General features: G+C 40.0%; 1 protein-coding gene and 1 long non-coding RNA gene across 4 annotated transcripts in view; both read left to right on the plus strand.

Annotated features, from left to right (window-relative positions):
• Positions 1-12,457, plus strand: part of LOC107989215 (uncharacterized) — a 30,452-nt gene extending 17,995 nt beyond the window's left edge. The window contains exon 4 of one of the 3 annotated variants that reach the window (XR_001760718.2): positions 10,514-12,457. This is a non-coding gene — a long non-coding RNA (uncharacterized LOC107989215). Of the gene's footprint in view, positions 1-322; positions 971-4,328; positions 4,899-10,513 lie in introns of those variants that run through there. The other 2 variants (XR_003051195.1, XR_003051196.1) reach the window with 2 other exon arrangements.
• A 1,503-nt stretch (positions 12,458-13,960) lies between these two features.
• Positions 13,961-27,157, plus strand: part of adamts9 (ADAM metallopeptidase with thrombospondin type 1 motif, 9) — a 45,982-nt gene continuing 32,785 nt past the window's right edge. The window contains exons 1-12 of the mRNA XM_025060248.1: positions 13,961-14,488; positions 15,260-15,651; positions 16,909-17,071; positions 19,908-20,254; positions 21,497-21,580; positions 22,052-22,176; positions 22,320-22,360; positions 22,494-22,599; positions 23,152-23,298; positions 24,932-25,073; positions 25,307-25,411; positions 26,301-26,446. Coding sequence (XP_024916016.1) covers positions 14,392-14,488; positions 15,260-15,651; positions 16,909-17,071; positions 19,908-20,254; positions 21,497-21,580; positions 22,052-22,176; positions 22,320-22,360; positions 22,494-22,599; positions 23,152-23,298; positions 24,932-25,073; positions 25,307-25,411; positions 26,301-26,446 — 1,895 coding nt within the window. The 5' untranslated portion in view covers positions 13,961-14,391. The remainder of the gene's footprint in view (positions 14,489-15,259; positions 15,652-16,908; positions 17,072-19,907; positions 20,255-21,496; positions 21,581-22,051; positions 22,177-22,319; positions 22,361-22,493; positions 22,600-23,151; positions 23,299-24,931; positions 25,074-25,306; positions 25,412-26,300; positions 26,447-27,157) is intronic.

Raw genomic sequence — 27,157 nt, forward strand, 5'->3', positions numbered from 1 at the left:
TTTTGCTATAAGACCATGTGGTTCTACTGGTAACTGAAGGTTTACTGAATACCTGAACAAAGATCAGGAGCAGAATCACGCAGTAGTTTTCAAATCTCCCGTTCTCCTAATCATTAGTTCAGTTGTCAAATGCTCTGACGTTGTTGTAAAAATAAAAAAATAAAAAATAAATAAATAAATAAATATAATAAAAGTGACATAACCATCTAAAAATTTGTCAGGACCCACAGCAGCTCTTTAATAAAAACCAACCGACCCCTTTAAATTATTGCAGAATAAATAGGTTTGTGCATTGATATTATTTTCTCAATCTCCTTTTCAGTGTTTCCACATTTGGCAGCCGTAGTGAAAAACCTCCAGTGGGGACACATTCAAAAACACATGGCTGTCCAACAGACTCCCCAGGGGCCCCATCGTCAGAAATGTGGAAAACAAATGTGCAGTAGAACTTTTAGCTGAACACTGGGAAAACGGTAATTAGACCAATATCTGTGGTGTCACGACACAAAAGTCCTTCTCCGTCTCCAGTCCTTTTTGCGAAACTCCCAATTTTCCAATTTAAACAATGCAACAACAAAACATGAACAATAACAAAAGAATAAATCCATCGCAGCTGATTTCCCCAGTTTTTGTTGGATGTTCGACATCATGAGGGGTAGAGATGATGAAGCTGCAGGGGAGGTGAGGGCTGTTCTACTGCTTTTACCCCACAGGCCACTGAGGGGCTCCCTTATCAGATAAAAACAGGGACTAACGGACTCGTCAAGCTAAAAGCCTTAAACTGATGAAATGGAAATGATGTAATTTGGTTCATCTGTTGTTCATTTGATGGTTCAGTCCATGTGTAGCCACTGTGCAGTTTAATGAAGAAGAAAAAAAAGCTGCAGGAGCTTCTGCTACACTTCCTGATGTGAGCTCATATTTTGTGTTTTTATTACCCAGTGACAGCCGACCCTGTGATTCAGAACTGACACAGTAGATTCTTTTATAGGTAAGGATTTCATTGAGTCTAGAATCTATATTTAGCTGCAGGGATGCTGCTCTCTGTCTGTTTTGGTTGTTCATATACACCCAAATTTCTGACAATCAAAGATTGTCATTTTGTCTGCATAATGCACAATAAACATTAAACTAACATTACTTGTACAAATATCTTTTGCAAAGGTAATTGCTTGCTATTATTATTATTATTATTATTATTATTATTATTATTATTATTATTATTATTATTATTATTATTATTATTATTATTATTATTATTATTATAATATTGTGGCAACCCCATAGAAACAGGAGCAGTACTTCTATTTCATCTTTAGTCCCTTTTGCCCAGTAAACATTAGTTCTCCAACTCCACAAAAATCTAAGTGAGCTGTTGGATATAGTATCACTGTCAGTCAGGCGGTCTTCTAAGAATGTGAAGTGAGTATTTTGTCCCTGTCCAATGACAACGTTGTATTGGAGACTCCAATAGTTCCCCATAATTGAATGGGATTTTTGTTATTTCAACTATGAAAAACCCAAAATGACATAGAGAATTTCTGCCGTCAAGTTTGAACTCAATGCAATTATGTTGTGGCTTTATTTAAAATACATCTTGATTTCTGCAGGAATTCTTTGGTCTTGGCTGTTTTATTTACTCCAGATGTTTTTGCTGTGGTTTTAAAGAGATGGTCAGTTTGTTGTCCAACGCAGTAACTGTGTTTTTGTTATTATTCTGTCCACTGTTGTCCATGTACGACCTGTCAATTTGAAACATTATTGATGCTGATGTGCTGATACTTGTTCTGAATTCAGTTTTCACTTCTGAACCGCCTGCCTCGTTACAAATGGACCAAAAAGTAAAAAATATCCACTGACTGAAATCAAAGCATGCTTTTAATTTTGATTGAAATATCTTCGCTTGCTCATGGTTGGACATCTATGTCTCTGTGTAATAATTTTGATGACAGTTAAACAACTTGTTGACCAGACAGATAAGTCAATGTGAACAAATCAGAAGGATTTACTGCTCTGATATATACATGTGCATATACATTAGCTAGTGTAAACCATTTGTTTGTTATCCGCTCTTTCAAAGTTAGCAATGAAGTTGGTCCAACTAAGTCAAGACCCTCCATTCACATGCTGTGAATTGTGGGGGTGGGATTAGTGATTAATCACTTGACTTAACAGCCACTTCTAATTATTTCAAGGTGATTAAGCCTAAAACCTGACCTTGGCTCACTGACTCTATCCTGTTTACCAAAGCAACTTGTGCTAGTCAACAACGTACAGAAAAAAATTGTGATCCAATCTATAAATCTATACATTTATAGATGCTATTTAAATCTATAAATCTATAAATTAATAAAAGACATAAAACATAAGGAAAAGATTGAACATAAAACATGAGCTTCAAAAACAAGCCTGGAGTGGGTGTTTGAAACACAACTGCAGTTGTTTTTATTTATGGTCAGTAATGAAATATAATGGCAATTATAGACGTCATGGTAAAAAAATACATACACACAAAAACACTTGTTAAAAACGTTGTGTTTGAAGCTTATGCTCGAGTCAAAGCCTGAGAACAGCTTTGATGTGGATTCTAATTTGAACTCATGTTCAGGGACGGCCATTAAAAATACGAACATTTCATGACTATGTAAAGATTTCCATTTGTGCCGTTGAATAATTTTGGACAGTTTTATTACTGTCATTTAAAATTTGCCCTGCTGTTGGTAATCTGTCACTTCCATCTTGTTCCCTTCTCGTCAGCAACAGAAACTTTGTCAACCATTGTTCTGCTGCTGACAAATGTGATACTCACGCCTGAAGAGATCACCTTGTTCCTGAGGTTTCCTGGAGGTTAAACAATCATTGGGGTTTTTCCCAGATTGGTTCAACTTTACTTATCAAGTAATGTTGGTAGGAATCCAACTATTCAGTTAAATTCCATTAAAGGATTCCATGCTATAAGGCAAGAGTACAAACCACTCAACCACTGTGTGGCCTGTAGAGCAAATTGAAGAAGTAAAGGAGAAAGAAAGTAAAGATGATGACCAAAAGCAGGCGACCGTGTAATGAGGTTTCTGAAGGTCAAAGTTAGTCTATCCAGAGCAAGACAACAAACCAAAATAATTCTTTGTATCAGTGTGTACAGTGTATGAATCCACTCTGTTTGTGCCTGTTCTTTTCCCCGAGGCCACTCAGAGAGTGGAGCAGTTGCAGATGGCTTGTGTGAGAAAAACCACAGGCCCAGAAGGCATCTCCCTCTCTTCTGTGCATTCAGTTTACAAACTACAAAGACAGGCTGCGGTCAGCACACCCTTGTAAAAGTGGCTAAAATAGTGTCCGCAGGATGTCCAACAGACAAGCAGAGGGGAGGAGCGAGTGGAACATGAACCAGTTAGATGTTAGTCTGGGACGCCAGGTCACCTTTCTGTCTAATGAATGCAGCAAGAGCATAAAACATTCATCAGTGGGATTAGTTTTATTAGCAAAAACATTTCCTCAAGTATTGGACAGTGTTAAACTGCCACCGATGATAGATGAACTGAAGCTGTTTCAGAGGAAATATCGCCACAAATCATGAATGCTTCATAAAATATGGATTACAGCCTCAGAGAAAATATCCAAACACTTTTTAAAGTTGTTCACTGAGCCAACAAAGGTTTATTGCAACTGTGTGCTGGGGGATGCTATGTACTTGAGAAAAACTTATAAAACAAACCATACCACCTAACTTTTTAAAGCCACGGTGTCAAACACAGGGTTCATTTCCAGAGTCAACAATGACGAACAGATTAACCTGCAAACAAATGTTTTTATTTGAACGGAAAGTACTCTGAAATTCCCCAAACGATAAAGTAGTCGTCTAATCAGGTTTAATAGTGTGTTCATCTGCAGTGATGCAGATTCCGTGGACCTTAGAAACAGAATTGTACTTTTCTAAAGAAAACGTTGCATCGACTGGTACATTCTTCAGATAAATAAGCAAGATATTAAGTACGTTACATGTGGCTCGTGGATTTAAACACGCATCCCCAGACCAACAGACTCAGCTCGATCTTTAGTGATTTGTCGGCTCAGACATGTTCACCTCAGGATCAATAACTCAAGCAAGCAAGGATTAAATGAATAGGTCAAATGGAAGATGGACGCCTTTTTGCATATATACTTCAGATAATGACAATTCTGTGCAAAGTTTATGATGATGATAGTGTGGATGCTGTTGGTCGGGAAACTCTGGAAAGGAAACTAATTATTTATTTATGTCGTCTGGTGTTAGACTGCTGCTCTTCTTGTAACGCGTCCCTCTGATGTTGTTTCTGTCTTTTGGTCCACAGCTGCGAAGCCTCTGCACTGATTAAAAGCCCGTCCATATTTGACCACTACAGGGGGATTTAGTGATTATGGTGTGTGCGTTCTTGGAACGGGTCAAAACAGGTTTTTTTTTCTATTTAATAGAGTGCATGGGGATATTCTCAGAAGTGGTATGTATGTGTTTATGAATATTGTTACTCTTTTACTGACTAATGTCAAAAACAGAGCCCGGCTGTTCCTCCTACACAGGCAACAATGCAGCTCTCTTCCTCCTCCTCCTCCTCCTCCTCAGACCGACTAGATCCACATGCAGTTTTTAACCCTCGGCATTGTTTTCGTGTCTCAGTTGGTGTTTGTACAAAACTAAGACATTATTGAACTTTTTTTTCCAAACACTGACCTGAGAGGATGTGATTAACAATGAGGTGCCAAGGGTGAGGAATGTGAACTTGTAACTCCTCTGCACCTCCAAACACACCAGGTGGACTGCTTCTTTGTAAACCAGCAGCACATTTCTAGTGTTTTTTCACATATCTAAATGTAAATACAGGTTGGATATTATTAATATATTTTTAAGAGTCAGGAACTGATTATGTTTTGGAGGTCAACTGTAAAAACAAGATCTTTTCAACGTCACCAGTCTGTGTCTCTGGTCACGTTACCATCCAAACATCTGAACAGAGGTGTGACGGGGGTCATGGTCCCGTGAGTCACTGAAACAAGGTGGGAATAGTCTAAATTAAAGCCTGATGATGATGTGACCTCAGCTGTGAGATGCCATGGATTGAACTCAAACTTGACTTGGGCTGAGTGGGTGTTAATGTAAAAAACATGGAAGAAGGAGCAGAGAGCTGCAGACTCGAAGGAGGAACTTGTCACACTGGTTTGTTACGCTGCACTTGCTTGTCAGATTTTAACTTGATTTGAACTTCCTCAAAACAACTGTGTTACTGTAATGCAATACTAGAATTTTTTTTTCTTTTTATTATGAAAATGTATTGATCCTTAAGGATATTTCAACAATTAGCATGATGCTAACAGTCCATGGTTATGGCCAGTTTGGTTTGTTTGGGCAAAAACTGACATGAAATCATTTGTTGTTGCACAGATATAATATACCATTCAGACTGAACACAATAAACCCTATATACCGCATGAAAACTATTGTTTGCCGCTGCCTGAGATTTGCCAGGAACAGGGGAGTTCAGGTTTTGTCTTGGATATAGCACACAAACATTAGGCAGCACAACACAACTCTACTGCGAAAAGGAAATCTTAGGAAGTTTTTTCCAGGACTTTCACAGCTCACCCAGATCATTCAGTCTGCTGGGTGATGTTCTACATTAAATCCTGTACTTGTACTTGGACATTCTATGATGGTCTTCCTCCAGATGATAGAAAGATGCTGGACTTGTTTGTGGATTTGCTTGAGGAGTCAGTGAAATATGAACAGACAAAACAACCATCAAGTGTTCTCAGTGTGTATTTCTTTTTATATGTAAACAACTGTCAACACATTGAATGGTTCCATTACTGAACTCCAGCACTGCCAAGAAGCTCTCTGCGTTATGTGAAGTATCGTATTGGGTTTTCTATAATTAAAGTTTAACATACACCATATATATTATTCAGAGGTTTTATAAAAAATTCCTGTGGTTTTGGCATAGTTTGGAGAGAATTCCATGTCTTCCTAGTTATCCAAAACAAAGATGGAGCAAAACATTAGCACGCACACATCTTCTCTGCGTTATGTAGCAAGAAATACTTTATCCATATCTTTGTAAAGCCTCAATCGTCCTGTAGGTGGTGGAATGCAGGAATTAAAATTTGGAATGTTTGGTACATCAACAGATTTATTATTATTATTTATATAATGAAGACGTTATTTGAAGGTTTTGCCTACTGAACTTCCATCCACCTTGCTGTTATATATATATTTATTTTCATTTTTGTTTTCTGGTGATGTGCTTTCATCCAGTGGGGTTTTTCAGCACCCCATCCACCGGTGGCAGAAACACTGCTGAGTGGCTGTCAGTCATAGTGAGCCTGCTGGCTCCACTTGGCCCCAGACGACCCATTTAAACAGTGTCCTTGCCAGCAGGACCTGAGCCAGCCTGTTCTTCGCGCTCTGACAGGCACAAAATAGAGTCCTTGACCCAGAACACTACATGATACCAAACATGACAATAGGGTAGATGAAGCAGAGGAGAAGCAGGTCTTAGAAAAGATTGATGTGTGGCCTGTGGCTGAGGCTCTGTAACCAAAACTGTCAAGAGAAATGCAGATAAAGGAACGATATCCTCCTGTAACAACTGATGGAGGAAAATGGATGTAAAATATGATTGAAATACATCTGGCCCTAACCATTACATATAATTAGTCTTCCACTAATTAAATTTAGACATTTCTTTTACCTTTTTGTCCAAAAGACAGACACTGTCCAGGAGCTTTGTGTATGAATAAACTTGTCCAATGTTGTCCTCGTGAAATATGTTCCTCCGGTAACCAACAGTTGAGCCTCTCCTGTCAAAGTCCAGACGCAAATCCAGCTACAATTAACCTAAATGTTTTACATTAAAGTAGGGAACCAGGCCAAATGTAGCAACAAAATGCAACTGACTGCTGACCATTTGTGGTGGATACAGTGTGTTTAGTCAGGGCTGTCCAATAAATCACCAAAAAACCTTCAGCTGAACTCCTCAATCTTCTTCTTCAACTACTAACCTGTCCGTCCCAGCAGTCCCAGCAGTCTCAAACCCACACTAGCCGTGCAGAAGTCACCGTACAACAAAGTTCGAAGGTTAATCCTTGATATATGAATGGAAATGACTGAACTGCAATCAAGAAGACATTAAATCCTGTTTTCATTGGCTGTGAAATGTTCAGCAGTTATAGCTAATGCAGCAGGACAGACGCTGTCTGCTGCATTTATTTGACTTGATTAATTAGGATGTTTGTAGCTGCGGTCTGGCCGACAAATGTGGCTCACGTTGGCTGCAGCACAACAACAGACGGCCAGTCAGAACTGGAGACGTCATGTTTTTTGTATTTCCTTAAGGCTAGACTTTGCTTTTGTCTGTGAAGGGTAACAGGTGATGAATAAAACTAGTGTTCATTGGTGTTCATTTGTTTTGTGAACTGGAGAATATCTTTGACAATTTATGCCTAACACTAAGATATTTTAGGTCGGCCTACCAAAGAAAAATATTTTCTCGTGTTAGGGGATACATTTTAGTACAAAAAAAATGTTTGTTTGCAAAAGCTTTACATTAAAAGTATGCATTAATATTTGTCATTTGATTCTGATAATATAAATAATTGCATGAGAAAATAGCCCTGGTTATATACATGATACACACACACACACACGTTGTGTATCGATCTTTAAATGTTAGTCTTTACGTGCAGGAACTCGTTTCCATGTGCCAGCACGAACACGTGGATGAGAGGGCACGTGTGGTAAGATTAACATGTGCATTTACATTTGTGTCCTAGCCAGTGCTAACTACGTCATGTTCTCTGATAGCACGGAACACCTGGAGAGAACCAGGGATAGTGTCATATGTGAGGAGGGATTTAAGTAAGTCTGTGTTTTCAGTGGGAACCTGATAACGTTACGTATCTCTTTCCCATGCACCCCCTTGTTGCTCTTTAGTCCTACAGTCAGTTTGTCACACCAGCTGTGTCATGTCCACACCGAATGTCAGTTGGTTAAAGGCCATCATAATATATATATCACTTTCATTTGCAGCTGGGGGTAATTAGGTCTCAGTGCAGAACAGCTTTTGTTAGGAACAAGATTCAGAGTGAACTGAAAAGAGGGGAAGATGTCATAGTTGAAAAAAGATCAGCGAATGGATGATGTCAAGACCCTGAGAAACAAGACCCCAAGAACAAGACCTGGTAATCCCAATGAGGTCACTCCTGGATCAGCAGATTGCAGACACCTTAACATCATAACCATCTTTGAAGACCCCACTCCCACAACACCGAGCGCACTCAACGTGAGTTTGTTATGAAATCTTGAAAAAAGGCTTAGTAGTTAAACCAAACAAAGGGAATTCATGGAAGCACTGAGAGCTTTTTGGAATTCAGCAAGATGAGAAGTCTGTGTCAGTGTCTCCCAGAGCCTCCCACAGAGCTCACAGTTTCAGTAATCTCATAATTACAGATGCTACAGCTAATGATGACTTTACATGAAAAGAGATATAAATATTATATAAAATAATATGTTTGAATGAGTAGAAATAAAAGAATAAAACATATCACTCAAATGTTTTATTGGGTTGTAATTTTGGGGGTGTTAATCCATATGGGGGGGGGTATTGCTCCAGACAGCAAGGGAAGCTCAACTTCATTAATAACGCTAAATTAAATATCTACATGGCATTCACTGAAGTGCAAGTAAATGCAGATAAATTTGACTAGTTCATTTAGAATCACATACATCAATATATACAATTTACTTTTTATGTTACCATGGTATTAAGCCTGTAATAAATCCTATTGAGGCTCAGCTTCAATTGGTGTTTTTAGGGCAGGACTTGTTGATGTTGTTTTTCATGCTCGTCGCTGGATGTAGTTAGTGGAAAGTGAACTACTTGTCATCGTGACACAGCTCACCACTGCACACAACCAACTGTAACCTCTGTTTTTAACCCATCACCAAAGTGAACAGTGGGCAGCTTTAAGCGCCCGGGGAGCAGCGTGTGGGGACCATGGTCAGAGCACCTCAGTGGTAACTTGGCAGCTGGTGGACTCGAATCTGAAGCCTTTCGGACCCAAGTCTGCTTCCTTAACCACTAAGCCACCACTGCCCCAAAACGCAGCCAAATGGTGGGCCATGCGAAAAACAATTTTCAAAACATTGACAGACGGTGATAGAGTTGCAGTTATTGAACTAGGAGCAGGGAGTTTGACAACCATAACCAATAACGGTCATGTTTACAGGCAGAGTAAAATCTGCAACAGTGGCAAATAAAAGTGCTGACACCATGAGCACAGAAAATGTACCAGGTCTGATTAACACTGATCTCTGAGACAATCACATTTGACCACACTTCACCTCTGCTGACTTATTCCTTCTCCTCTACTCAATCTCAGCTCTGATTAATTTGGACTCCGGCATTGAGTCCATTATTGCCATTGCACGGAGAGCCAGAGAATCTGGGAAGCATTGTGATTTTTGGAGGGAGTTGCTGACAGCTGCTGCTGTGCTTCTTGGGTCCAGGCCAGATTCCTAAACGCTCCTCCAAAGCCCCTAATTGCTTGTCAGATGTTGAGCCTCGTTGTTTCTTCATTATTTTCTCTGCTATCAGCAAACATAAAGTTGACTGCAATCCCATATTCTCATTTACAGAATAACAAGCTCTTGTTCTTTTATCTACTGAAGCTCTTGGTCTCTGCTTCTTCTCACACCAATTAAGAAAGTAACAGTGTGTGACAATGCTCATGTTTGCACATGTGTGCCCATCTGTGCTGCCATCTTGTATTATGTGAATGCCTTGCAGGTCTAAACCAAAGCACTTGGGGGAATTGGACAATTATTGCCTAAACTCCAACATATAATACGTTTGCAGCCACAGAAATTTAACGTAGTCTTGAAGGAATTCACCTCAAATGACAGGAGGATGCTTATAGTGGATTAGTTTCCCCGTTTTCTCTTTTCTCTCTTTTTCAGAAAACTTTTCAATCAAATCTTTGAAACATTTTAGCACATTGTAAATATCCTTCGCACGTATTAAAATCTATCATCCTCCAGCTGAACCCAAGTTTTGTTTTCGCCACAACGCCTGGCTCTTTGTGGTTACACAGTGTAGCAGTTAGCATGCAGAGTGCAGAGAGTCCTGGGTTTGATTCCCAGAGGAACCACATATCCCTAATGGCACCTCCGCTGTGGCAGCCTATGAGTTGCAACCACGTATTTAATGGTGCCTCCTGTGTCAGTTGTAAAGACTTGCACTGTAAATGTCCTCACTGTGGGAAGAAAGAAGGACAAAATTATTAATATTTTATTATTATGAGCTGACCAAGCTAAGAAAACAATGGCCTATAGGGAGATCTAAATTTTTTAGGTGGTCCAATTCAGTTACTTATTACTTAAGTTCACATTATAGTATAGTGCTGTTAATGACCAAAAGTTTCATTAAATATTTAATGTTTTTATCAGCTAATATTTAATCCTTTGCACATTGCTTCTCTCTTGCAGAACCAAGCGGGAGGCTTTGATGGATTCTGCCACAATTAGAGTGCAATCCTTTTTGAAATCCTAGGCCAGGCCCCTGCTGCTACTTCATTCAAGACTTTTTCCTGCTTTCTATCGTCCTACAATCTGCTGCGGAGGGGAAGTGATGTTTACTCTGCTGGTGATATCTGCAGCTCACAACGATGATGTCTGTGCACAGCTCAGGAAAGAGTTGACTCTGATGACCTCAATGAACATCCAATGGGAACACACACAGTTGCACACCCACAGCTGCTGTGACTGCTCCATTGAGAAACGTCCAGAGGGAAAAAGGTTAGTTCACCGAGCAGCTTGGCCACGAGCTCCAGCTGGAGGTGGAGAGGTGGGTTTTTATTTCCACATGTTGGCAATGTGTTCACCAGAGTCAAATGGTCATAGACTGAGAGATGTGAAATAGTTTGAAATCTGGGCTGTCTGTACTGGCTTTACAGCAAATATAACAACATGGTAAAAAGTAAATGCTGCTTTGAAAGTTCTATTCAATGCACATCAAAACAGAGTCAAGTTACAAATACTATATTCTGTTTTACACATGTGACGTCTTTGGCTGCAAATGTTTCATGAAGGTTTCTGGGAAAATGGACTTCGGTTGGTAAGAAAAGGAATATTTAGAGACGACTTTTGATGTAAAATTTAATCAAGAAGTACCAAAAAAAAAAAGGACCTAAAGAAGTGAAATGCACCGTCTTAGCCTTTATACACAGAATGGATTCACTGTTATGTCACCAGTCCAATTCCAAATAAGAAAGATGCATTGCAGCCTTGGAATAAAGGAGGTCAAATGTGCTGCTAAAGAAAATGGAAAAAAAAAAACTGTTGATGATTTGGGCTTCTGGTAATGCCAGGAGACACCAAGTGCCACTGCTTGCTTGTGTCAAAGCACTCCAGGCCAACCAATCTGTGTTCACACCAGCAGAACTGAAACAAAGTTTCACCTCCTGTAACTTCATCAATGGCAGCCTTGCCTGTTCCCTTTCTCCTTTAGTTTGCTCACAGATTACTTGACATTCCTAAAACCCTTTTTAAAAGGAAAACATTTTCACACCCTGAACCTTTTATACGGGTGGATGATACTGTTTGTGTGTTTTTTAAGCTTTTTATCATTATATCTGTGACTCATTTTCTATCCAGACATTTTAATGACATTCTGCAGTATCACCATTAAACTGGAAAAAATGCAGCCCTGACTGGATTAGAAATAAATATTGTGATATCAGTCCAAGACTAGTGCTGTAACTTGGACTGCTTATCACAAGGACTTAAATCAAAACCTTGGAAACAATAAAAAAAATCTTCAAAAATTGAGTCAGTAACTTTCACTTTGGTATTTTGCAAATAATTCAACCAATGACCTGAGGGTTTCAGCTTTGAGATGATTGGGATGACCCTAAAACACTGATGATGACTTGCAGAATTAGGAAACGTTAAGAAAATATTTCTTTGTATCCTTTTAAATGTAATAGATTTACATCATTTAGTTTTCTTAATTATCAGCTGTGAAAAATAAAGAAAGTCCCAAAAGACAATCTGATGGGAATTAACAATAGTCCTGTCAACATCTGTAATATTAGCTAATGAGCAGAGCACATCTTTGTAGCACGTTTTCTTAATACAGAACATTCTAGTCCGATTGTGTGGTAACATAACATTTGAGAAACTCGATTATTAGGTGAATCCAACTAATATGCTCCTCTCTTTTGAAATAACATATCAGTCTGACTGGGAAAGTAGAACTTGGTACTTTATCAACGTTGGACCAACATACCCAGATAATGTGATGTGAATTAACTTACTCTAGCATCTATACAATGAACTGATTGTTGGACCTGCTCATTAATGGAGCAGTAAGGGCTACTGATGTTATCGTCCCACAAATAAAACAATACCTAAAAAAGTTTAGTATGAGTAAAATCTGACAGAGATTATTAATGAATGAATTTCTCTAATTAACATAAATGACATACCTTTTTACTTACACTGCCAGACTGATTCAGTGATTTTATGACTCTACTATTCAATCACAGAGCATAGCAGGTGTGAAATTATTTTGGCATTTATTAGAAATTTCATTCACTGTTCTTTTTTAGGTTGCTTACCTGACACTTACCTGTAAACATTTGTTGCTAATTCTTGGCTACGCAAACTATTTTGCTCCCACTTTACCTGTATTTCGACTTATAATTAGTTATATTAGCTATAATTAACTTGCAGTCCTTGGTCCACTACCTCAAGGCTAACTTCTTTCATGGTCAATATTTACGTCAAGCCGTGAAAGACAGCGTAATTTCAATGTCAAGATCAGAACTAAGTGTTATTAGGACCATTAGCCCTGAGTCACTGCTAATTTAACCCCATCCCATCAACTGTTAGCACTTACTAGGATGGAGTGTGTATTCTGTGTGTCGAGTCTGGTGCGTGAGGTTGTGTGTGATGGGGGTGGGTATTCGGGCCGACTGACCCACTAGCCAAGGCTTTGATCATTCAAATACCAACATTACAAAGGCCTCAATACAACCTGTAGCATTGTTGTGATGTGATAATCACCATATCACCATCATAAAACCATTACTATTATTCTCCCATGGAAAGTAGTTTACGGCAGTGTCTTAAGATCTCTACTGTATACAGCTCTGTGCTACAATAGTGGTTTGTTTTTTTCACTCTCTGATCCCTTGATCTTCTGAGCACATGGGCTTGTCCACATTAACCATGTCCCAGTTGCTTTGGAATTTGTCAGCTAGAAATTGTCTGCAATTTCTGGTATGTTTTAAAAAACTTTACATGAATTTCCCAAAATATAAACAAGGGGAGAAATTAAATCAGTGGACCAAATGCAATTTATAGGCATCATGAATTCATTTTCCAGCAAAGTTTGATAAACCATGTATGTTTCCAGATTTCACTTGTTTTGTTTGTACAGTCTTTTTTTTTCTCCATCGGTTTATTGCAGCAATACAACAATTTTTCCAGTGTGGAATCAATAATGTTCAATCTAATATAATCTACAGTAATATACACTAATCTACTCCAACCTAAGATATTATTCACATTTAATTCATATTCATTTATTTAACTATTGATTTATCTTACAAAAGTATAAAATTGTTCTTTTTTTAATAAAACATTTGTACCCCATAAGAAAAAGAAAACAAAATTAAACCTTCAGTAATAAATGACATTCACAAGTGAAAGGAACATCCTATGATGTGAAGGAATTTGTGGTAAAACCTCTAAGAATGAAATATTTTATTTTTAACGATTTCTTAAAAATATTCTCGAAACATCGCGTCGTTTGGTAAGCCCAATATCGTGTGTCCTCGGTTGGATGTAGCGTTACGTCACATACAGTTATGGTCATAATGAATCATTCATAAGTGAGTGATGGATTTCTAATTGTAAGGGAAACTTTCAGTAAGTGCACCTTTTCCTTCCTTTACTGATCCCGCCTATTTTGTTAGGAGAGAGAGGGAAGGGGATTTAGAGAGAGACAGAGAGGGGGAGAGAGCCTCACTGACTTGCAACAGCAGCAGCAGCAGCATGCATGTGGAGCAAGGAGTCCGCGGACCGGCGCTCACGTCCCAGCAGAGAAGTCACTGCACCGCCCGGAGACCAGAGACGGCTCTAGAGTCGAGGATAGTCAATTAAGAAGGAAAGCTCTGAAAAAAGTGAACTTGGAAAAGAAACCTTGAGACAGTACAGACGGAGCGTTGGAACACTGTCTTCAACCATTCACATCATTCGTGGTCTTGTTTTATTTGAAATAAGTACCGGTGTTTTAGGAACTTCCTAGCCAGCAGAGGAGCGCAGGCTGCCGCACTGCTCCTCTCTGAACGCGGACAACCATGCATGTGCTCTTCTGGGGCTTGCGGGTCCTGCTTTTCCCACAGCTCCTGAACCTAGCAGCATCTGCAGGGAGTTCACTCTGGAGTTCCAGCCCAGGTAAAGACGTTCGACACTTTCTCCTCCGCTCTCCCTTGTACTGTGTTTCTTTGTTATAGACAGAATGAATGAGTTTTTGAAGGGGGCGCATGGCTAGAGGTAGGTCGATGTTCGATATTATCGTGTGATTAATCATCACAAAAAAAGTGGTAAGACATCGGAATACTTTGACAAGTATGGTACAGTACTTCAAATGCTTTCATCTATAAACCGCAGGTATACTTAGTTACACTGGTAATATTTCTAACTTTTTGCTGTTTAAACATGTTGGCAGAAAATATTTAAGTGTTTTTAACATACAGTTGACATTCTTTAAAACAGTTTTTCGCATTAATGCAGCATCATTAACAATGCATGTGTTCAGTTTAGACTTCACACAGTGAAAAGTGGGCAAATCCTGTAATGTATCAAGTTTTTTTTCAAGTTTATAAGTTTTGATATTTGCTCTTCAGTTCACTCCACAGATTTACTGAGTTTAGTTTTAATCAGTTGGTAACTGTTTCAGGCAATTAGGGAAGGAGAGGACATAAACTCCATGATGCTTTTTCTGTATAACTCTTGATTTATGTACAAGATCATTTCACCATAGCATGAATTATAGTTGGATTAAAAAAAACAAAAATGCAGTAGAGAGCCACAGTTGGCTCTGTGCTATGGGTTGAGAGCCTCTCCTTTGTTCAAACATGGACAATATCTTTGTCCAAAGAGATTGATTTTAAGATCAATGAAACTAACTTGCATTTTTCCTATTGTGTCTTTTTTTTCTGGCAGCGAAAGAGAAATTGGGTGCCTATGAAATTGTAACGCCGGTGCGGGTTAATGGAGCCGGTGACAAATTTCCTAACAGTGTTCATTTCAAGAGGAAAAGACGGAGTCTTGAAGAAGGCGCGGAGGATAGTACAGATCATTGGGCCTCACCAGACATCCACTACAGGATATCTGCCTTTGGACAGAACTTTGACCTCAACCTTACGCTGGACTCGGGATTTATTGCACCTTTGTACACTGTGACAATACTTGGAATACCCCAAAGGGATAACCTAACGGATTCTACTGGAGACAAAACAGATGAGGAGGACACTGAGTTAAAGCACTGCTTTTATAAAGGACATGTAAATGCAAAGTCTCAACACACTGCAGTCATCAGTTTGTGCTCTGGACTGGTAAGTTCTTTAACCTTCTCACCTCTCATCAGATCTTCAACAGAAGGTCTTTAAGCCTGTGTTTGAATATTGTTTCGACCAAACTTCTGTTGGCCAACAGTGGTATTGCACTTATTTCATTTCCTTCCTGCTTTAAGGCATTTTAAGGGCTCAGTAAGGTCTGTCTTTTCCTATGGTGGACAGAGCTGATGGCATTGCTAATAATGTCTACAATGTCTCTAAGTTTTAGAATGACAAAAAAAAAGTTTCACATTGATAAGCAAATAAATCACCAATGAGTTGACTTAGGGTAAGTTAAAAAAAAGAATGAATTAAATCTGAATAAAAAGTATGTCCAACATGTCTCTAAGTTTTAGAATGACAAAAAAAAAGTTTCACATTGATAAGCAAATAAATCACCAATGAGTTGACTTAGGGTAAGTTAAAAAAAAGAATGAATTAAATCTGAATAAAAAGTATGTCCAAAGTTGACTGAGTGACAGCAAGATAGATCAGAGGGTCAACAGAGCAGGTCATCTGCCTCCATCTCATCGCCTCCCTTCATTGTACTGTACCCCCATCTTTACATCTCCCGTTCTGCCATCTTTGAAATCTTCTTCCTGTTTCCGTTCCACCAGGCAGCTCTCTCTCTCCCAACGAAACGCAATCTCAACCTCTCCAACTTCACCATTCCCAACTCAGCCTCTTGTCTTTAAGAATCAGTAGCATGTTCCTATACCATACATCACTCCTGACAGTCTGCTGCCTTCATCCTGTTTTTTTTCTTTTTTTCTTTGTATCTATTTGTTGCTTATATGGTTCCACTGATGGTCACTTGATGACTGTTCCAGATAAAGGTCTACAGACCTGCTCAGTTAGCATTCTCAGCTTGAATGCTGTGTGAAGTACATACCATAAGTCTTTCAGCGTGCTTTATCAAGAACATACAGTCTCATTGTTAAATCCAGATAACCATCACACTTCTGACATGGACAGTTTAACCTAATAATGCACACAAACTATTTCACCATTTTTAAGGTGTTGCCTATTTTTGTCTAATGAGACGTAAATGAGCCGAATTCCAGCAGTGTTGACTGCGTAGATTTTAAGTAAGGTACAATATGTCAGTGTGTGGTATGGCAGCTGGTTGGGTTTATTTCTAAAAGGTTAATTAAATGACATGTTTCCCTAGTTCTGTATCAAATGTCCTTCACATGTTTTTATTTCCATTTGAATATATGGTTGTCTAATGCATCGCACTGTGCCCCTGTCCTCTAGCTTGGCACTTTCAGGTCTCCAGATGGGGAATATTTTGTGGAACCCCTACACAGCTATGAAGGAGAACACTATGAAGAGGAACACACAAAACCTCATATTGTTTACAAGAAGATTGTCATGACAAAACAGACGTCTGAAGAAAACTCGGCTTGTGACACTTCAGGTATGGAGTATTATACACGCAGTACTGGCAATTGTTGTACAGAAAAAAAAACGTCAAAACGCTGTAAGACAGATGTTATATTTTCAAAAGTTGAGACAGCTATCTCAGGTGTCTCGAGCAACTTCGTGACTTTGCAAGACCAGTAATGTCTGTCTCTGGCACAGTGGTTCTGGTAACATTTTCTGCATGTTTCTGGGATACCTAATGTAATAGCTAGCAGAGTAGATGGAGTTAGTTTAGGTTTAGCACTACGTATCAGTTTTCTATTGGTGTTTTTATTCTTCTTGAGGGACTTTTTTGTTGATGTTACTTTCGTGCCTTATCCTATTAACAATAATGACTTTGGTGTGTTCCATGGCATTCCAGAACCTTGCAAATTGTGTTGCGATCTTCTCTTGAGCAATACCTATTAAAATGATATTCATCTGGTACGTTGTAAGCACTTGGCAAACCTTGACTTTAGCTACGGGATACAACTTAGTGATGGCTAAGAAAATCCTTCTATAACAGCTGAACTTTATTTGGGATCAGTCAGGGTCAATTTCATTGATGACAGGTGTGTATCAACTACGTTATTAGTCAATTCTAAACACAGCCACAAGTCACAAGAGACTGTGTAAACTTGTGCAACCGTCTGTTGTTGGGATTTCAGTTTGTTTTCTACTGATGTGTACAGATTATAGATGCAAAGTACCAGGGATTTTCCTGGCTTAAAACCAGGGGCTGGCGGTACCTGATTGTGGGTTCAAGCAAAGGCTTTACAAGAAGTATATTTCAGGAGATGTAAAGACATGATTAAAATATAGAAAGCATTATTTTATATCATATTATTTATTTATTTTTAATGAGCATCATTGAACTATAAAAATCCCAAACAAACAAAAGAACAACTTAAAGACCTCCCACTGAGGTAGGATTGTTGTTTTATTGGTGAGTGACTCTCTGTTCAGAGAACCAGTTCATGTGCAAATTGTGACAGAGCGCCACCATCACAACTGGGGACAGCATGCAACTGCAGTTACACATGACATCCCAACCTTCTGATGCAATTTCCTATTATAAACACTGAGCTGTAAACTGGTGGTGGCCACCACCAAATTCTGTATACAAGAAAAAACCCTGACTCATTACTCATTACACTAAATATGCTTACAAATGCTTCTAACACGTGGAGCTATTGTAAATTTAAACCAGAAGGTAAAGACTTAGTTACTTATAGAGTTTAATCCATTAAGATTTGACACTTAATCCAATCTTTCTGCTTCTTTTATGTTGTTCAAATCAGATTTTAAAATAACAAGCTGCTGAAACATCTGGATTTCTAGGAAAAGCACACTTCAGGAAACTTCTATTGCATTGGACATGCAGTCGGGTATTGTAAGCAGAAATACATGACCAAAGTGGCTGCATGTGTATAAACAAATGTTTGCATGTTTTAGTTAACCTTTTAACTAGTTTCCCACAGACGTCAGCAGATATAATTTCTTCATTACATCCTAGCAGATTATGTCACAGCAGCTGAGCCAGTTGAGCTATTTCAATAATTGTGCCATGCTACTGTGGAACCATTTGCAGCTTATCTGCTTTAAACAAGCAATACAAGCAGGATTCTGGATATTGAGGACTTTCAAAGGGGAAAAAGTAGGAAATGCTTTGCAAAGCATGACTGGTTAATAATTGTGCCCTTTATTCGGCCTACAGTCTTCGCAACTGACACCGGCTGCCCTGGGAGGCACCGTTAAGTATGTGGGTCCTCTGGGGTTTGAACACAGGACCTTCTGTGTGTAAAACAGGCATTATAAACCGTACGCTATGGAACGACTGAAGCTTGGACACCCAGCGTGGGACTTGAACCCACAACCCCCAGATTCTCATGCTCTACCCGCTGACCTAGCTGGGCATCTGTAAGGATGATTGTAGTCTTAGCCAAAACGTGTTTTTTTTTACATTAGACACAAACCTGTAGCACTTTTTTTTAACCAGAAAAAAACGTGTATTGATTCAAAGAGATTGACAGCAGATCATGCTGCACTCTGTAGTTCCTGCAATTGTTGCAGCATCCGAGCATTTGAACCCACACAGGAAAAAAATAATTTTGGAAGATGACCCTTTTATCGTCCCATCTCAGTTTACAGGCTGAACTTCCTGTTGACTCTCACACTTCCTCTGCCTCTTTGATAAGAAATGCAGGGTAGACCCACGGCCGTGAACGTGCAGGAGTGGAAACTGTAGAAAACCAGAGTGACGCCTGAGGTAAAGCTGTTAAATAAAGAAATGAAGGACGCACTACTCGTGGTCACCAACAGGTGATGTGCATTTGCTGAGAAAATGCCTAGAGCAGACTGGGATTAAGCTTTTCCGCAGCCAAATGTAATTAAAATCAGGTTTGGTACTGATGGTTTAGAGGTTTTGTGGTCAGATTCATGGACAGACCTCCCTTTGGTCTATATGCTCCATTTTTCTTAATGGACGAGTGCCAGGTTTACCTGGTCTGAACCCTCTGCCCTGTGTCCAGCAGACAGAGAGAGGGAGTAACACCGAGACTCTCCAGGCTGTGCCCATTTGTCAGACTTTCAGCAACAATAAACAAGACAGAAAAATAGGCACCAACATTAAATCAACAGTACTTGTTTCAGGATGGCAAACTCACTTCATGCATCTCCATCTTTGAAGAGAGAAACCACATGTTTGGTTTGCTTGTAAACACTTCCTTGTGACAAACGTGCATTCATACCATGTCTGTCTTTGTCTGCGTGAATGGATCTCCCATCAGCCATTCATATTTGTATATTTACACGTCCCTCTGGCGTCTGTCTGTGTCTCGCTCTCTTTCTAGGACACAAACACAAACAGAAAAGGCACAAGCCGAGGAGACGACCAGTGGCCGCGGGGACCACTGTGTCTGACGCAGCTCCTGTGGTCAGCGCTGGTATGTTCAGTGACTTGGAGTCACTGAGTTCAGGCCTGGCTGACAAGGCTTTACTCGGATCAACAGAGAGTGGCGACGGCGGCACCGGCTCTAGACCGTCAAATGATAGCAGTGGCGACTCAGGACCTCACAGGAGATCAAAACGCTTCCTCTCCTACCCGCGCTTCGTTGAAGTCATGCTGGTGGCCGACAGTAGAATGGTGGAGCATCATGGCAGCAACCTGCAGCACTACGTCCTCACGTTAATGTCCATCGTAAGTTTGACTTTTTTTTTCTCCTTTCCTTCTTACTGCGTGAAACTCTTTGTGAAGATGCTTTAGTTACAAGTCCAACAAAAACGTTTTGCTTAAGCCTTTGTACCAGCTGTAGAAGAGCATTCTCCTTTATCTAGGGTGCCATGTTGCGAAGCTATCTTGTCATGACGTCTTGTTCCAAGAGTAAAGGCCTGGATTGTTGCTTATGTTTTCTGAAGTCCTTCTCTTCACTTTTAATTCAAGAGTCTCACAGAAAAATTTCTATTAAATATGGCATTCATTTGTTGTACTTGGATGTAAAAACGCCATCCTGGAATGACACCGATAAAAAGGCAGCCCAGAGAGAAGCCTGGGTTAAGACCCCGCTCCTGCACACCCTCTATGTATCTATTCTACTTTGCTGTCTGTGTTGGTGTAATTTACTGAGGCAGTCTTTTGGAGACGGGTCAGTGGAGGGAAAGGGCAGCCCAGGGCAGAGGTAAACACCACCTTCAAACGGCCCGGGGTGAAAGAGGGCAGCTTAATGTCTGACAGCAAGATGAATGTTAAAAAATAAGCGCAGGTATGTCACATAGACCACATACTCACCGCCTCTTCAAATACTGCCGTCCAAAGGCTCTTGGAGCAGTCCTCACAGGGAGCGAGGATTAGATGACCTATATCCTGTTCTTGGCAGAGGTCATGAGATCATCATCAACTTTAATTTCCAATCAGTCAAACTTCATTTTTTTAAAAAAATGCAGAGTCACTGTCTTGTGTGTTGAAAGTGTGAAAAAACTCCCAAAAACATTCAATAAAGACAGAAATCTGAATACGAGACAAAAAGGCATGTAAAAGGCACCGAGCCTAAAACATTTTTCAAACAACAAAGGACACCACAGAGGAAAACTCGACCACAATTACAGAAAAACAAGTAAAAAAAATGAACTCTAAACGACACTGAAATCAAACAAAAGTCCACATGGACAAACACACATTTGCACTAGACGCACTAGTTGCGTCAAACAAAATGTAAAAAAAAAAACCAACCTCTTTTGTCTTTTCATCATTAATGGTTCAAACGGGGCTCAGTATGTTGTACATCTATAAGGTCGCAAGTCCATAAACTAGTGGTGTGAGCTGTGCCAGACAAAATGTACAGAAGAAAACCTAACAAATTAAAAAATGTGAGATTCAAAACAGGGAATTAGGACGGATTGATGGAAAGATTCATGGGATACATGTTTTTTTTGTTTTTTCCAGGTGTCTTCTATCTACAAGGACCCCAGCATCGGCAACCTGATCAACATTGTGATTGTGAAGTTAGTCATATTAAACAACGAGTTGGTAAGGGTGCTTTAAAGTAGAGATGCAAAAACTAACTACTAACTACTTCCTGGTTATTCAGCCAAGTGATTGGTTTAAAATCTGAGCTGCTGGATGCTCCCAAAGAAAATAGACAAAAGTTGGAGTAAAGCCTTATAATCAGTGGATGATCATTAACTCCATTAACAGTTTAATGGTAATAGAAATTGGTTCTGTTGGTCTGCTCAGACAGTATAAAACAATTGGACTTTAGATAAATGTGGTGTTATTAATTCCCCCTTTGTGCTGGTGGAATTGTGAACTAGGAACATTTTGGTTCCGGAGGAATGACATGCAGATGATGGAAAGCAGACATTGTCTGTGAGTAGTAGATGGAGTGATGCTGACAACAGTTTTACAACGCAGCATAATATCTTCTGTATGTAAAACACACTCTCTAAACTTCTAGCTGTAGTGACGCCCCCGTCGCTCTTTTTTATGTGTCATTTGTAGGATGGTCCGGCGATTTCTTTTAATGCACAGACCACTTTAAAGAACTTCTGCATTTGGCAGCAGAGCCAGAACACGCAGGACGACAGCCACCACTCACATCATGACACTGCCATTCTCATCACCAGGTAAAGACTAATACTCCGACTGGGAGTACTTGTCACACTTTGATGGGTTATAAACATGTACTTACTGTTATTTACATGATCTAATGTGGCTGCTATTTTGAAATTGAAGTGACCTTCTGTTGTTCTCTTTTCCTTCATCACAGACAGGACATTTGCAGAGCAAGAGACAAGTGTGACACCTTGGGTGAGAGGATTATGTTTTTTTAAGGTTCCGTGATTGGCCACCTTCATGAGCTGCCTTTTCATTGGTCCTGGATGCTTGTGCAAGGATTTTGTGTTATACTTTGTGTTTTCATGCTGAACGTGTTGTTTCCCAGGTCTTGCAGAGTTGGGCACGGTGTGTGACCCGTACAGGAGCTGCAGTATAAGCGAGGACAGTGGACTGAGTACTGCATTTACCATTGCTCATGAACTTGGCCACGTGTGAGTATTCATACTACTTTTCTAATGAACGTTCATATCCTGGTTTAGGTAATATTTGAAATATCTGTAACTGGCCACATTTCTAGATTTGGACACATATGCAAAAAATGTGAAATAATGGTGTTCGCTTTTATCGTGATTTAATATGATGTTGTAACAGTTCATGCACCTGTGCGTGTGCAAACTAAATACAAATCTCAGGTAGATTTATGCAGATAATAGTTCAGCTATTCTGTCTCCATTGTACATTGGAGCCTGGGTTTTACTCCTTGAGGCCATTCTTCAAAAGACCACTGGGGTTTTATTGTTTATTGGAAAAAAAATCCTTTTTACCATTAATTACAACTTTTCTTGACATAATCACTCACTTTATTTTGTACATAGCTGCTTTTCCAAATTCAGTAAGCAGCCAGAACACTGCTGGGACAGTTCCAATTTGACCGAGCCATCTCTGAACCATCACATCATTCAAGCCCTTCTAGAGCAGTTAGCAGCTGAGCAACGTCAGTGTTTGTGTGGCACTCAGGCATGTTTTGGTATTTTCCTTGCTAGGTTCAACATGCCTCATGACGACAGCCTTAAGTGCAGGGAGGACGGAGTTAAGATTCAGCAGCACGTGATGGCTCCCATGCTCAACTACAACACAAACCCTTGGATGTGGTCCAAGTGTAGCAGGAAGTACATCACAGAGTTCCTTGAGTATGTCACTGCCTTTTATTCCTTCTTTTGTTCCCAGGATGCTTGAGAGTTTAAAGCAAAGATGATAATGTGGAAACAGTGGACGCGTTCTAAAAATACAAATATATGACGGAATTATACGACCTTTGAAGCTCTGATCAGATTTAGGTGACATGAGCCAAATTTATCACACAATCACCACACACACACAGTCTGGCTTTCATGAGTTGTGAGTTTGTCACAGAGACAAAATATATTCTCTAGCCCCTCACGCTATCAATCCTAATACTAGACTACATTGTAAATGTCAAAATACCCTCTGTCCTCGTCAGACCTGATAATGTCCCCACAAGGACAGAGTCATCAAAACAAAAAAATGTCCCCACAAGTAGCTATACCAATACCACACACACACACACAAGGATGGGAAAGTTGGGTATTTACTTTAGACCCAGGCACATTGGCTAATCCCAGTATGTGAGAACTATAAATACACAGTTCTCAGTACTTAAAAACCAGATGATGCTAACCTTGTCACTGCAGTACTATTTTGTCTTGAATATTAATGATGTAGTGACTGAAATGACTAAATACATTAGCATGTGCGCTTCAGCTAGCCCAGGCATGGACAAACTAAGGCCCGGGGGCCGGATGCGGCCCGTTCAATTTTTAATCCAAACCTTTTCCAAATTATAGAATATATTTATATTATCATCATGCTTCTGCCTTTTCCCTGTAACGCCCACCATTTCCCAATAGATGGCGTAGAAAATAATAAAAGCATTTTACCAGTTTAGCCTTTATGCAGGACTTTTACATGTCAGTTACCTTAGTTCACACCAACGCTCCATCTGTCTGCTCCTGACCCGGCCCTTCTGTTCAATTTTAGGACGATTGTGGCCCATGAGTCAAGCCCACGGCTGAGCTAGCCGCTACTTTGTCATCCTTAGACCATACATAAAAACTGGACAGAGCTACGTCCCTGCAGTATTACAGCTGCAGTTACAGGGTCATTGAGTCTGACTCTCTCTGATTAGGTGTAAAGAATCCTGATTTTCTTCAGAATGTCATTAATAATCCAGGGGAAATCTGCCTTTTCCCACAGAAGAACATGCACACATTGTTTCTTCCTAAACCAGCTGTGCTCTCCCATAGTTTAACCCTGACAGAACTAAAAGCATAGGTAGCTCTGTCCGTTTCTTACAGTATATACAGTCTCAGACGTCAACATTATCAGAGTTAGACTCTAAGTGCAATTTTACCTCAAATCCCTTCTTGGCTATCAGTAAAAGAAAATACTGTTAGCCAAGAAGTTTGTTGTTCTGCTTTTAGCAGTCAAGCTAATCAATCTTTCTGAGCTTAAACAGGACTTCATGGTGGGGAGTTGAGTCTGGCTGTAAAACCAAGGAAACATAAACAGGAGAGTCCAGCAACTCACTAAAATCCTTCTATACTTTTAAACCATAAAGACTTTTTGTATTGACATTCACACACTGTGTGAACAAATGCTATTATTCTCCAAACTGTCAACACAGTAACACCCTGGTCTGGTTCAACAGGTGGAAGTAATTCTTTTATGTTTTCTCTCTTTATGTCTTTTTCTTTCCCCAGTTCTTATCTTTTTAAAATAAATTGTATTCTTGTATCTCAATAGCACAGGATACGGTGAATGCCTGCTGGACGAACCTCTCTCTACGCCGTACAGTCTCCAGCAGCAGCTGCCTGGACAGATATACAGCGTCAATAAACAGTGTGAATTGATATTCGGGCCGGGAACACAGGTGTGCCCATACATGGTAAGTGGAGTCGCTGTGTGCGTAGAGCTGGAACCGTCTTGTTGCACATGAGGCGGCACCGTTGTGTAAGGCTGGCTGCAGGACTTCTGTGCTGTACTTAAAAACGTTCAGAACTCCACTGTGTTTTTATTGTTTTGATGATTAATTCAGAAGTTCTGATTTTTAGGCTGCCTTGTTTTCTTTTCCGAAGTGTTGTCATTCACAATGTATTGATGCACGTGTGTCTTTGTTAGACCCAGTGCCGGAGACTGTGGTGCACCAGTCCAGAGGGGGCCCAGCAGGGATGCAGGACCCAGCACATGCCGTGGGCAGACGGCACTGACTGTGCCCCTGGGAAAGTGAGTGTTATGTGATGAAAGGAGTGAATACATGAAATGACTCGTTGTTTGTGGCTCTTTAAATGCTCTTCTTGGGGAAGTTACTCATCTGTGTGAGGAGAAAATGGGATTTGAAGTAGAAAGAAATACTGTGGTTTAACACTCTGATTGTTCCTGTAACGTGATATGACCGTCCTCACCGCCGTTAGATGTTTTGATCTTTTTACTCTACGACCATGAAATGCTTCACAGACGTTTTAATTTGAGGGAGTAGGGACAAAAATGTCAGAGGGAAAGTCGTCCAAAGGCGTGAGCGTGCCATTGACGTTCGTCAAGTTAAATAAATCCACTTCACTGGCACGTAGCTGCCGTGTCACACTGAGTGATAGTTGCTTTCAGAGCGTCTGGTCTCTGCGCAGCATTTAATTTAAGACATTCTCGCTAACCCTGTGTTTCCTGCCACTAAGACTGAGCGAACATGAAAGCCACATAATCCGTGCAACACATGTTGGAACCTTTTTTGTGTTTACACCAAACTCTCGTCCCATGCCAAGCCATACTACACCACACTATAAAAACCTCTTAATCTGGGGTCTGTTTGCGGAGATGGCGTAAGATTATCCTTTGTTATGAGCTGTGATATATTTATTGACTATGTCTCTGACATTTTTCTGTCTCCTGTCCAGCCAGACTGTCATAAATGTCTTTTTCAGTCAATTTCTTTTCCCTTCCAATCTGCTCCCACTGTAAAACATCCCCCAGATCAGCACCAAACCATGGCAGAGCAGACAGATGTGGTGCCAGTGCTGTCTGTCGGTGTTGTTCTGATTGGGAACTTTTTTTCACTTATCTAAATCCACCTCTGTCCCTACTCTGACTCTGGGTTCTCTCCATCCTTCCGTCAATGCAGCACTGCAAGCATGGCTTGTGCATAGTCAAAGACCATGATGCTGCGCCCGTGGATGGGTCCTGGGGAGTCTGGAGTCCATTTGGGACTTGCTCACGAACGTGCGGTGGCGGGATCAAGAGCGCAGTACGGGAGTGCAACAGACCTGTGTGAGTAACTTAGTTATTCGTTCTCCAGTCTTGTCTCGCAATCAAGTGAAGTCTTTGAGGCAGGTCTTCATACAGCAGCAAAGATAGCAAGTAGCAACATACACATACAACCAGGAGTTTCTGCCCTTTCTATTTTTAAAGGATAGTTTAAATAGAAACTTTGTCTATGGTTATGTCATATATCAGAACAGCCGCTAGTTATTTTCAAATACAGGGTTCACCTCTGTTTATTCTTAGGACACATTAAGCACCACTGGCATTTTTTGCTGCAGTTGCTTAATGCAAAACTGGTACATCAGCCCTTCTTTTCCAAAAGTAAGTGCAAACAAGGACACTGTTGTTAAAACAATACATTAATAAATGCCTTGTATTTGTTTGAAGAGCTTTAGAAGATGATGCAGTTTCACATATTCACACCCTGGCTTGAACTAGACCAACAACTGGAGACCATAAATCTCTGCTCACTCTTTGTTCAATTTAACCTGAGTGTTTATAACATGAAGACAACATCACTTACTAATTTTACTCATGAGCAGAGCTACAACTTCACAATGTTTTACTAAACACAAATGTGGCCAAAAGGCTAATGTTTGGCATTTCCTGAACAGCTTTTGACATGAGCACCTCAAGAACAAGGAATCTTTCTGGGTGTACAGGGTCTGCCATGTCTGAGCAATAAGTCAAGATTAATTCTTGTTTTTGGGATTCCTC

This window comes from Cynoglossus semilaevis, chromosome 11 (assembly GCF_000523025.1).
Source record: "Cynoglossus semilaevis isolate Cse_v1.0 chromosome 11, Cse_v1.0, whole genome shotgun sequence".
Classification (NCBI taxonomy): domain Eukaryota; kingdom Metazoa; phylum Chordata; class Actinopteri; order Pleuronectiformes; family Cynoglossidae; genus Cynoglossus; species Cynoglossus semilaevis.